General features: G+C 37.1%; 1 protein-coding gene across 2 annotated transcripts in view; it reads right to left on the reverse strand.

Annotated features, from left to right (window-relative positions):
• The window catches only part of CNOT6L (CCR4-NOT transcription complex subunit 6 like), a 135,158-nt gene that overhangs the window by 101,038 nt on the left and 20,700 nt on the right, over positions 1–13,420 (reverse strand). For both annotated transcript variants that reach the window (XM_078148613.1, XM_078148614.1), the window contains exons 2-3: positions 1,333–1,454; positions 52–238 (exon numbers count right to left, since the gene is read on the reverse strand). In XM_078148613.1, coding sequence (XP_078004739.1) covers positions 52–238; positions 1,333–1,444 — 299 coding nt within the window. In that variant the 5' untranslated portion in view covers positions 1,445–1,454. The remainder of the gene's footprint in view (positions 1–51; positions 239–1,332; positions 1,455–13,420) is intronic.

Genomic DNA, 13,420 nt, shown 5'->3' on the forward strand with positions numbered 1-13,420 from the left:
ACTGTGAATTCCAAATTTTAGCCAGTAGATCGTACCTGTATGTTTACTCACCTGAGAGACACCATGTTTCCTAGTTCTGCTGGTAAACTCCTGAGTTTATTGGATGACAAGTCCAAGTAAACCAGATTATGAAGCTTGGCAATATCAGGTGGAATGCGAGTAAGATGATTGTCATTTAGGTGCAGAGCTGTCAGGTGTGCTAATGACCAGAGTGCTGGACTTAGGCTCCGCACTCTACCTAAAAAGCAAAGCATTAAAAGACAAATAAATCTTCAGGCGTAACAATATCCAAACAACTACCGCGGATGTTTGGAAGTGAGGCTGCAGAGACACAGTGGGCTGCACAGCTCTAACAACACTCTGAGCCCCTTGAACATTCTAGTCTTCTCCTATTTACCCACGCAGTGAGACACACAAATGACAAGTAAAGTACGGAGGACGCCGCTTTACTTTACCACACCATCCTCACGGCAAAGGGTATCCACTACATTTTTCAACTCTAACTTCTTCATTTCCAGAGCAAAGTGACAGGTCTGCACTTTTTTCTGGTCAAAGCAGATTTGATGCAATTTTGAGTGAGTCATGATTTTCTTTTATAATTTCAGGGAAACTAAGAAGGCATTTTTCTTAAGGTTTTATCTCTGGTTAAGATGCAAATGACTGCAGGAGATGGTGGAAATGTCATATCATACGTTTGGTCTTAATCCTTTTCTGAGAGTAGATTTTAATGGGAGTGAAGGGAAACTGAAGCTGGATGATACAGCGGTGGAAAGCAGAGGGGGAAACATAAAGGAAAAACAGGAAAGATGCATGAAAGAGGAAAGTGGAGGCTAAACACAGAGAACAAGGTTGACCACCCTACAGTGTCAAAACATGGAACTGCTTAAGACCCAAAATAATTATTGGAAACATAAATCACAAAATATTCTTCATAGTGTAAGAGAACTCTCTGTTTCATATATATTAACCATGGGTTACTAGAGGAATGAGATAGTTGGGAACAATCCAATCCAATGGGAACAAATCCAAGTAATTCTCTTACAAAAATCGAATAAAAGAATTCAAAAGTTCTATGAAAAGACAATACTTGGGCATCCTAGAATTCCAGATAGCCAGCTCTAGCTCAGGTATTTTACTTCAACTACAAAAAGTGGCAGGCTAAGATATTTAATTATAAGGTGGAGACTGACAATTCCAAACGAATATATGCATTTCAGAATTAAATTTTTACTGAATAGTTCCCCCCTGTTGAATGTGTAGAAATAATACATATACTTATTTGTTTGATTGCCAATGTTTGGGGGCTTTTTTAATCCTTTAGATTTGACTCACCAGAGATTTCTAATTCTGTCCAGTGAGATTTCTTTCCGTTGGCTACCTCCTCTGCTGACATGATGGTGTAAATTCTGCGAGGATCTGGGGGATCATATTTTTCTTTTGGCATCCCTGTTAGTCTGAAAAGATAGTAAGGAATTATTACAATGTATTCTATAAAAGAAATGCTTTTCTTCTCAAAGTACCAACAAAAAAATATGAAACTTCTTTGAGGTGATTTTTATATTCTAACAAAATTAAATACCAAAAAAGAAAAAAAAGAAAGAAATACCACTTCCAGCATTTAGAAAACGCTAAAGCAATATATTCATCAGAAAGGATGACAGCAGCTATCAATTAGCAACTAAGTGGCTTAGAAAGAAAAAACTCAAGTGTCCCACCATAAAGGCCATCGGTTTTATGCTGGTGTCATCAGAGCTGACAGGTCTTTCTAGATCCCACAATCTGATTCCAGATCATCTTTCCTGACTGACTTCATACTACTTCCCTTCATTCACTTTCTGTTCCAGGCAGGTTGGAGTTTAATTCCTAACCTCGACATTTTATCTCCCTCCCTTCTATCTTTACGTACATTCCTCCAGCTTTTAGAATGTCTACCTTTCCTCAATGCTTCTAGCTCTACCTTTCCTCAACGTTTCTATCAGATGCCACCTGCTATTTGGAAGCCTTTTGTGATCTCCTAAACCCTCATTTGTGAACAGCTACATACAAACTGCATGACAAAGAAAATAATAAGCTCCTTGAAGGAAGCAAGTATTTCATTCTATTTATTAATTTTCGACCTAATACAGTGCCTTGAAGACAGTAGATAGAAGTATTTGATGAATTATAATGAATGAATATTTAAAAAGAGGCTTCAGGTAAAATGGCAAGGAAGGATGAAATGCCTAAAAAAGTTCCTGGCCTAGTAAAAAGCCAACACACCAAAAGGCATGTAACAGAAGACAAATTATTTACACACACACACACACACACACACACACACACATACTCACTCACAAAATCGAGTGACTAATCTGCAAATTCTCTAAGGAAAAACTCAAAAAGTACACCCCACATGGTAGTATTAGAATCAGTAAATTTTAGATTGCTCTAGAATGACTGTATGAATGACATATAGAATTATCAGGAACAGACCTAACCCCTTACACAATGTATTAATCAAAGAAAACAGTAATAATCCAGCCAAGTTATTCCAACATAAATTGGAAATATTCAAGGGCGAAGAATAGTTTCCTCCCTTTTCCTAAAAGGGCCAATGGAGTAGTTTTTCAGATCCATGTCTTTGTTTCACAGCAATCCACTCATAAGTTTACAACTCTCATTCTAACTATAACTCTTCACCCAACATGGATAAATGTCAAACCAAATCGTACCTGCGGTAAGTGTACAAGCTGCGGCCTACTTGTAAAGCACAGTACCTGGCATCCTAGGAGCTACATAAATGCTAGTTCACTTACCTCCTTACCCCTTTTTCCATGTAAAGGAAACTCACTTTCCATCCCCACATGTTTTTTTTTAAATGCTAGGTTACTCATAAAAAAATTTCAGATGTTTTGTGAACAATAAAGCACATAGCTTTTTCAATGCTTTGCATGCTACCACAAGAACTAAATTCTACATAAGCATAGCCAAATTAAACAGATATAGGTCCAAAGACACACAAATTCCATTATCTACAGCAACACAGATTCCAAAACATTTGCTGTTTGATAAACTGAAAACATGCACCTATTATAAATAAGGTACAACTACATTTACACTCTGGTGTAGATTCAAAAGAGAATGTAAGAACAGTCACTCCCTTCAAGTTGCTTGCCTTTCTGGACATTAACATACATAAAAGTAAAGCAGAGTGAGAAAGTACCACCAAGAACAGAGAAGGTGCTTAGAGAAAATTTTCAGTAACATGGGATGCTATACTAGTTCTGGAATTAGCAAGTAGCCCTGATTGGCTGGAAAAGAGACTGTATTGAGAGGAACAAAGGGAAAAGTAGGGGAAAAGCACACATGGGGGCCAAAGTGTGATATATTTTAAAAATAAAGTCTATTTAGGGGGCAGCTAGGGGGGTGCAGTGGATAGAGCACCAGCCCTAAAGTCAGGAGGACCTGGGTTCAAATGTGGCCTCAGACCAAAAACTTGACCCTTACTAGCTGTGTGACCCCGGGCAAGTCACTTAACCCCAACTGCCCAAAAATTAAAAAAAAGAAATAAAGTCTATTTTATTCTAAAAGCAACAAACATGAAGCTGCTAAACACTTAATGTGTTTTTCTCACAACGAACATGTGAGAACATGACTGCAAACATTCTCTTTCCACATTAGCCATGAGGAAATGGAAGGAGCTTGGCATGGCAATGTCTATTATAAAACACACCGAATCAGTCACCATTAGACAAAGGACCTCAGATCTAAAGAGTCGGCTTCTGTAACTGCCCACATGGCTTCCTGAAGCAAGCCACCTAATACCTTTTGCCCTTGGTTCCTCCAGTCTTGACTAACCGAAAATATGTGAATCTCAAAGAAAATAATGGGAAAAGGCAGAAAGGAAAGCATTAGTACCAGTTCTCAAATTGTATTAGAAATGATTTGGTACTGGTAAAGAAATATGTGCAGCTAGGTGGCACTGCAGCAGAGAAAGTACATGATCTGGTGGCATCTTTTCCGAGTTCAAATTCAGCATTACTCACAAGCTGTTTGCCTCAGTTTTCCCACATGTAAAATGAGTTGAAGAAAACAGCAAACCACTTCAATATCTTTACCAAGAAAACCCCAAATGGGGTCACAAAGAGTCAGACATGACTGAAAAGACTCAACAATAAAAAAAGAAACAGAATTGTCAGTAAGTGGAACAGATAGAGAAGCAATCAAGAACAATAACATAGTGTTAATAAAACCAAGGACTAGGGTGAGGATCCAGTATCTGCAGAGTAAGGGAAAGCTGGAAAGCCACCTGGCAGAGATTAGGTTTCAATATATCACAAAATAAATATTATGTAGAATTATACATTCTATAAAAAGAATAACTAGGCAAAAGTCTTTGCAGCAAATATCTGCTATCTAAGACCCATAGTAAATGGGTACAAATATAAGAAAATGTACAAATGAGAGCCATGCTCTTAATAAGTAAAGGGTCAAAAATATGAAGTCAGTTTGAGAAGAAATGCAAACTATCAACTGTAAGGAGAAAAGCTCTTCAAATTAGGGTGAAAAAAAGAAAAATGAAAATCCCCCTAAGGTCACACACTTTATACCCACAAGACTAGCAAAGATGACGAAAGGAAAACAACATTTGACAGAGCTGCAATTTAGAAAATCAGTAACATTTCATCACAAACACCATTCACACTGATGAAAATGTCCTTATTCAAAAAGATCAGAAAAAAAAGAATGTAAAACTGTACTGCACATAGCTTGTTCTCATTTAAAACACAGTAACATAGACCGCTAAACGTGATGTCTCTATCCCCTTCAAGACTTCCTTTGGCTCTCTTTTCCATACTTTCCAGGTTCCATTGGTGCTTTTTAACTGGGAGCACTGTCACCATCATCCTACTCTCCTCCCGAGCAATGAAGACTTGCTTTGTAACAAGTACAGCCAAGCCACGGCTGATGGGCATTCTCAGGTCTTTGTGAGTAGCTTTCCCTTGGGATGCGGCAGTCCTAGTTTCTACAAACTCTTGTGGTTCTGCAGGCTTCACGCTGCCTCACTTCATGCAAGTCACAGAATCACAGGAGGAGATATGGAATCTCAGAGGCCATCTATTCCAATCCTCACACAAAAGGAATCCCTTAACTCACAACCAACAAGAGGTTGGCCAGACTCTGCTTGGAAATCTCCAAGAAGGGAAACCTTTTGCTCCTCAGGGCAGCCCATTCCACTTTTAGACAGGGCTACATGTTTAGGAAGTTTTTTCCCAAAATCAAAACTAAATTCTCTCTCTGCAACATTCCCCCCATTGCTACTGACTCAGACCTCTAGCCTAAACAATACAAGTCTAATCCTTGGTAAGGACAGTTATTATGGCCCTCTTCTATCGCCACACTGACTGCCTACACAAAGCTTCTCTGACATGTTTTGTCAGAAATGTCACATTACAGTGCAAGACTATTCAATATCATCTTTATGCTATTAACTTCTTGAACTATTTCCCAACTGATGAGCATCCGCACCATTGCCAATCCCTTTTTGTAGTTTATTAGGGTAATTCTGACCTGCTGGCTTCTTCTGGTTGTTCAGTTCCCTGCCCAATCCCTTGATCTGTTTTCCCTCTTTTGCTGATGAGGTATTTGGAGATATTTCCCCCTCCAATTCAATTTAGTACTTCCCTTGTTCCAACCTGTGTTTTAATATTTCCCTTGTTTATAAACTGATAACTTTTCCCCCAGTACCCACTCTCTTTACAAAGACGAAAGGTGTAGAGAAAGAGAAGGAAATCTGTTCAATGCTAGAGATCCACCAATAAAAGTGATCTCCCTTTATACTGAGGTGTGGGAATGGTGATTTCAATTCTTTTTCAATCAGTTCAGGTAACAATGAGATCATGAAATGTTCATTCCAACCACACTTTCCTTCAACACACTTGTATACCCTTTCTTCTTACATGCCACATTTATACAGTACATTAAATTCTTACCAAATTAAATGGGGTTTTTTTGGTTTTATTTACCTGTCCCTCCTGAAGACATTAGGATTCTGAAGAGACGTTTGTTTCTTCCCCTATTTGAATGCTGTACCCTTAACCATTCATTGCTAGAATATCTACATCTCTCCTCTCGTGGGTTTCAAAGTTTCTACAAAGCTCTGATCTTTTTATCAGGAATATCTGACAGTTCTTTAGGATTATTCTTGGTATTGATGGATAAATTATTCTTGGATGCAAGCCAATTGTTTTTTCTCTTTTGAAATATTCCAAGATCTTCTCCTCTATGGTCACAAATGCTAAGTCTTATGCTATCCTAACTGTTTATTTGTTGTTCGCCCTCTTTTATGACATCTTTTTTTTTCCCTTTGAATCAGAAGCTATAGATTTTTGAATAGGACAATGCAGGATGTTGGGGGAAAGGGTTCATTTAAGAGGTGATTCCAATTTCACTTTTTATGGCTCATACATCTGGGCTGTGTTGCTTCATGACTTAAGATACTTATTCTCTTTACAAATTCTTTTTCTTCATTAAATCTCATTTCTAGTTTCATTTTATTTTCTTTTTCTTTTTTAAATTCAATTTAACAAGCTTAAAAAAAAAAGACTTACTGAGGCTGCCTTTGTTTAACTCATTTGGGGAAATGTTCAACAAATCTATCTGAGAGGCATGAAATCATTCTTCAAGGTTACCACTGATAACACCACTTAACACATATGACATACACTTAAACTACTTCTGGACCCATGTAATAATATCCTATTACCCATAGGTTTCTACCATTCTCACAGGGATGGCATGAGAGACTTTATGAGATGCCTTACTGAAATCCAGATGTACAAGGCTTTAGAACACATGCCTGATTTATCTGTCTCTCAAACCTTTCAGAAAGAAATCTAGCATGATTTGTGGACAAGTTAGTTACTAATGATCTCTTCCCTTACTATTTACACAACTTCTACTGAATTATTGGTAGATATCACACTTACCACTGCAAAGTATGCAGCATATTTACTGGCATGTCTCTACTTACATAGAAGGCATTTTCTATGACCTCGCCTACCTTCTTCAAATTCATGGCCAAGTAGGTCAGTGATCAGATCTGTTAGTTTTCATTATCTGCAGTTATAATTTCCTGGCTCAGAATCTCAAATTTTAAATTTGAGCCCATTGGATGGAAACCTCACTCTGAATATACAGAAAGAGTAACTCTAACTTAGAAATGTGGGTGTTAGGTCGACAAAGCTTTAAGGGAAATTTAATAGTGCTAGCTGTTTACATTTGGATTTTCTTAGTTTCCAGTAGTCTTCAGAATACCTAGAGTTTGGGGAAAATAGCGAATAGTCAACAGTCAAAGAATTAGGGTGTTTTCTTGTTGACTGAAATTTGTAAACTGTTATACTAGATGGGAGTATTCATAATTTATTTAGTTCAAGCAGATGATTTGCATTCTCTATTGTGATAAAATAGAATCTACAAGAGGTCTATCATCTTTGAAAGTCATACTGATTTTCATTTGGTCAGAACACGATATAGACCTAAGATTAAGTAATTGGCAGGAGAAAACTCGTTTTACAGAGACCCATTTACTGGTCCAACTTAAAATTTTCTTTCCAACCTTCAATTTCAGGGCAGTATCCTTGGAAGGTAACTCAACATGGCTTTCCTAAGACTCTTAGGTTGCTTAAAGCCCCTCCAATTCGTTTCTATTTTTCCTTCGCTTAGTACATTCTGATAAGGCCCACAAAGTCTATAGACAAAATCTCCCTAAATATACTACTGGAATAAAAAATTTCCTTTAAAAATAGAAAACTCTGGGGTCAGCTAGGTGGTGCAGTGGATAGAGCACCAGCCCTGAAGTCAGGAGTACCTGAGTTCAAATCTGGCCTCAGACCAAACACTTGACACTTACTAAGCTGTGTGACCCTGGGCAAGTCACTTAACCCCAACTGCCTAAAAAAAAAAAAAAAGAAAACTCAGAAAAGCTGGTTCATTACCATAAGCACAGTACCCATAAGCTTCTTCCTCACTCAGTCTTCATATACTCCAGGTAGTCTTCTTTATTGCTGATTTTATGAAACCTTTTTTCAAGTATATACTGGAAAATCTATATGTACTAGAGTACAGGTTTTAAGAGCATACCACATGGGAGATATAAAATTATGACTGCCACAGCTCAAAATGGAACATAGAAAACTGATGTAACACAGAATCTTTGTGTAGCCATGGTTGGAGATGGAGTACTAGAGTAGAGGAACATGGGCCAAAAGTGTAAAAAAAGTAAGTAGACATTGGGATTCAAGGATGGAGGTTCCATAAATTAAGGCCATCTGTAGCAGACTACGTTATATAGCATAGACAAGCAGAAATTTAAGTTATTTAAAATTTTCAAATTATCAGAATCTGATTTGCAACATTACCAACACACACACACACACACACACACACACACACACACACACACACACACACACACGCCTTCCCAACAAACATCTATGCACAAATTTACACCCTTTATATTCCATTGGGTAATTTCAGAGATGAGTAGAACCTTAGATCAGACATTCTCTTTTCACAAATAAAGAAACTGAGGCTGTCAGGAGAGGGAAGAGTGTCAGGAAGGGAAAGTAACTTGCCCTTCTATACACCCATTTGAATGGAAGCATAAGCAAAGTTAAAACAAAGGTCACTTTTCACCCCTGCCCCAGTGACACTTCTTGCCCAACACATATAATGTAATTAAAAAAACCTAAATCACAAAAGCTGCTCTAGCTAGCAATTTAAGAGATCAAAACAAAGAATCTCTTTAATAAATCAAACTTCTAACTCTTTAGGCTCAGACCATAAAACATAAATCAAATGCAAATTAATTTTGTACTAAGCTAATTATTTCAACACCATTTTCCAGAAGCAAATTTGGCAGAGATTGGAATGCTGTAAGAGTTTCTTCCTAGAGCTTTAAAGTCTAAGGTCACAGGGCTCAGAGCAACATCTTACACCCTATACCAAGATAAAGTCAAAACTGATACATGATTTAGACAGAAAGACTGATACCATAAGCAAACTAGGAGAGCAAGGAATAGTTTACCCGTCAGACCTACGGAGAAGGGAAGAAATTTATGGCCAAACAAGAGAGAGAGCTGCTTGAGAGGACGGGCTGCATCTTTTTTCTCTTGGATCCCCAGAGCTTATAGCACAGTGTATCTGGTATACTGTAAATGCTTACTAAGAAGGCCAAAATGCTTATTCTTTTTCATCATTCAATTCTGCAAAAGACATGATGTAACCGCTTTGAATATTCCTTCCATTGGTGTAGAGGAAATCCACCCATACCTGATCATAATGTGAAATACCTTTTTATTTTTAAAAATTAACCTCAGGGGAAACCATTCAACATACTGCAAGCCTTATTATTGACATCATAATGATAATCACAAGCCCATGAACAATCCAGCATTTTTCCACAATGGTTTCTCTTTCATGATAACTTTTTACACTCCCTCATTAATTCCTTATTGGCACCTGCTCACACCCACCATCTGATATGTTACATACAATGTGCTTTTCTCGCAAGATGCTTGTGTAACATAGCCAGAAGTATGATCATTCTCTATTTGACAGATGAGGACACTGATGATCAGAGAGGAACTGGGATGGCCTGGGTCTTCTGACTAAGTCTGACTAAGTCCAGTGCTCCTTCTACTACAACATGTAAGAAGGTATTGGTGACTGGTGCCAGAGAAAAAAAAGGAAATATCTTAACTGGCCTTCCCCTCAAAAAGAACATTAATTAAACAAACAAGTAGTTGTTACTAGGCCAGGATAAAAAACAAAACAGGAATTGGGGAAAGAGAGGCAACACTTAATATAGGAACTTAAAGAGGTCAGAGCTATGATGTGTAAGACACTTACGTATCTGAGCTCATAAGACAGGACACAAGTAAGCTCACTAATGCTGCAAGATTCAAATTGAGGAAAAGCCCTAAAATACAGCAATAAGTGAAAAGCCATAAAAACTTAAACTCTGTGAAAGGTGGAAGCCCGAACACAGTGACCTGTTTACAAATCATAATTTAGATACTAAATCATAACTTAGACATTGAGTCAAAACTTAAGATACTATGACCAATGAAAGTCAAAACAAGAATATTGTGACAAGGACATGATCAATACAAACTTATGTTTGGGTATAACAGTGGCTTAACTCCCAAGCTCATTCCTAAGTAGAAAACCAAAAATATCCACCAATCAGTGATGATGCACTCTCTAGCTCCTCCTGCCTTGTCTGTTTTCTGTAATTACCATGAGGATTTAGGGGTTCTTCAGTGGAGGATTTATAAGTATTCATTAATTAACTAATTCATTCATTAAACTACTACCTATAATCAACATGGAGATACTTGGCCTCTCCCTTTGGTATTAAAAAGAACACCCCGTGGTGATGGGGAAGGTATAGAGTTCCCCATCCAGGGAATTTCTGGACCTTACAAATATACGAGAGTATACCTGAAGCTGGAAAAGAACTTAAATTCTTGTAGTTGATTCACAGTTTAAACCATACATATCCAATAAGACTGCTTTCAGGGGAAGTCCCTATAATTCCACAAAGGCATGATTTGTTGACTTATTTGAAAAACATTCAGCTTTTTATTTGATACTGCCACACTAAAACAAGATTGTAAAATTTTAGAGTTGGAAGGGATCTTTGAGATCAACTCTACCAATCACATTTTTAGATGAATAAATGTAAATTTTATAGGTGCTTGACAATTAGGTCTCTAGGTGATTATCTTTTTACAAATAAATGTCCATACTGATAAGAGTTTTAAGTATTATCTTAGGTATGTATTCCAGTACATCACCTTCATACTTCCATTTAGTGACCTGTCAATAAGCTAGTGCTTGTAATTGCACAGTGTTTATATGTTGTGTATTCAAGTTTCAAAGTAACTCTTGAATCTGCATCCACATGAGGTAGGAAACATACATAGAATGATAACCTGTATAACTTTGGAACTATTGTAATATGAACTAGATACTTTTTGTTTTTAGAAGTTTTGGGCTTTTGGGGGGGGGTTGGAGGAGAGGGTGGAGGACAGTTTGGCTTTAACTGTTATCAACTAGACTGTAACCTGAAATTTTCTCTGGTTATAGTAACTTTAAAAGAGGGTGGGGAGGGGGAAACAGGGAAATTCCTCCTGACATAAGTCCAATAAATATATGGCCTACAAAATTATGAATCCATTACAAAGGTAGTGTGGTAAACCAGGAACTTTTCAAGGCTAGAAATCACAAAAGGGGACAATTAGGAGAGGGAGTTTCCAGGAATTCTACCAGATCAGTCAACCGGTGTTAGAGGAAATGCCTACTATGTGCATAACCCAAGGAATGGAAAGGCATGAACACAACTACTTTGTACAAACTGTACACAGTATGAATTGTAGAAAATCTCATCGGGAAGGCACTAGGATTAAAGAGGGCTTGGAAAAGCTCCAGAAGGTTAAGAATTGTGCCTGAAACCTAAAGAGTTGGCTCTGCCTCACGAAGCTCTCTTCTCCCTTTACTCATTGGAATACACATCTACCACAGGTTTAAGAACCTAGTGTTCAACTCAAGCCTAATTCAGAGCAATAACTATAGCAAACATTTTCAGCAGACAGGAAACCACGAGGGCAGCTTCTTTCTTTCTACACTCCTACTACTTTTATGGAACTGCCCAAAAGTAGCCATGTCTTTTAGGTAAACTAATGAATTCCATTCTCAAATACTGCCTCTTTCCCCCTTGTAGTGTTTCCAACAACAGAAACAGAGGCCTCAGTTCAAGTGGAAGAAACTAGAGAAAGGATGTTAAAATTATTTCCAGGGTTTACCCATAATCTAATAAGATATTCAAAATCTTATTAAATTATCCTTCTCAAACATCTTAACCGTAGCCAAGGGAAAGAACTTTAGACAAATGGTACCAGAAAAGGTACCCAACTGAAAATATTATGTATTGATGATGAACAAACAAGAACCTACAGAACTGTTTTCTTCCAAGCAAGCTGAAATGAAAACATCTTTGTTGCACTAAACTAAATCAAGAGTAAATTGTTTAAGCTCACTGAGACAAGTTGCAAGGGCAACTGTCGAATTATCACAGATCATTAGAGCAAAAGTCATTGTTTACTGTAAAATCATCAAAAGGATGAAAGTTCATAGACAGTTTAAAAAATCCACCAGAAAAACTGGAATAGGCATTAAAATTTAATTACAGAAAAACTAAGATGCTTTTTAAAAATACACCCCAAACTGGTACACTAAGGCATCACTGGTGGAATTGTGAACTGATCCAACCACTCTAGAGAGCAATCTGCAACTATGCCCAAAGGGCTATAAAATTGTGCATACCCTCTAATCCAGTAACACCACTACTAGGTCTGTATTCCAAAGAGATCGTTAAAAGGGGGGGGGGGAGACAACCCACATGTACAAAAATATTTATATCAGTGGCAAAGAACTGGAAACTACAGGGATGGACATCAATTGTGGAATGTGTGGTTTACGAATGTAAGGGAATACTATTGTTCTATAAAAAATAATGAGCAGGAAGATTTCAGAAAAACCTGGAAAGACTTACATGAACTGATGCTGAGTGAAGTGAGCAGAACCAAGAGAACACTGTACACAGTAACAGCCACATTATGCCATGATCAACTGTAACTGACTTAGCTCTTCTCAGCAATACAATGATTTGAGCTTTGTTTTTGGATTTTTGTTCTTTTCTTTTATCCTTTTGTTCTGATTCTTCTTTCACAACATGACTAACGTGGAAATGTTTAACATGATTCTACATGTATAACCTATATCAGACTGCTTGCTGTCTTGGGGAGGGGGAAGAGAGAGAAAAATTTGAAACTCGAAATCATACAGAAATGGATATTGAAAACGATCTTTACATGTAATTTGAAAAAAATATATTAGGTGGGGAAAAAAAGCATTTCCCATAACCATCCTAAAATCCCTTTTCTGCCCTTTAAACTTCGAACCTTTGCTATGTATATAATTTGCTTTATAATTTGGAGAATAAAAGACTTGAGATATATATTTATACTTTGCTTATGGGAGTAGAAATATCACGTGTAGAAGTTTAAGGATGAATTTTAACATAAATAAGCAAGGTTCCAAACACTGCTTGGCTCCTCTTCTATATATTATAGAATACTAACACTTTCAATAAGTGTTTATATTTTCTTTTTTTCTAATCACAATGAATGCAACAAATTCAACCTTTCTACTCCTTGGTGAATAAATTAATAAAAAATGTTTAATACAAAGGACTTTCTATATTGAAAACCTCCAGAATAACCTAACCATGTAGTGCTACCCTAAAGAACACCAATTTTGAGGTAAAATAATCTTAAAATAGCTATATTTTCCTTCCCTTTAGCCTAAAATAAAA

The sequence above is a fragment of the Phascolarctos cinereus genome, unplaced genomic scaffold, assembly GCF_003287225.1.
Source record: "Phascolarctos cinereus isolate Bilbo 61053 unplaced genomic scaffold, phaCin_HiC Scaffold_9;HRSCAF=440, whole genome shotgun sequence".
NCBI lineage: Eukaryota > Metazoa > Chordata > Mammalia > Diprotodontia > Phascolarctidae > Phascolarctos > Phascolarctos cinereus.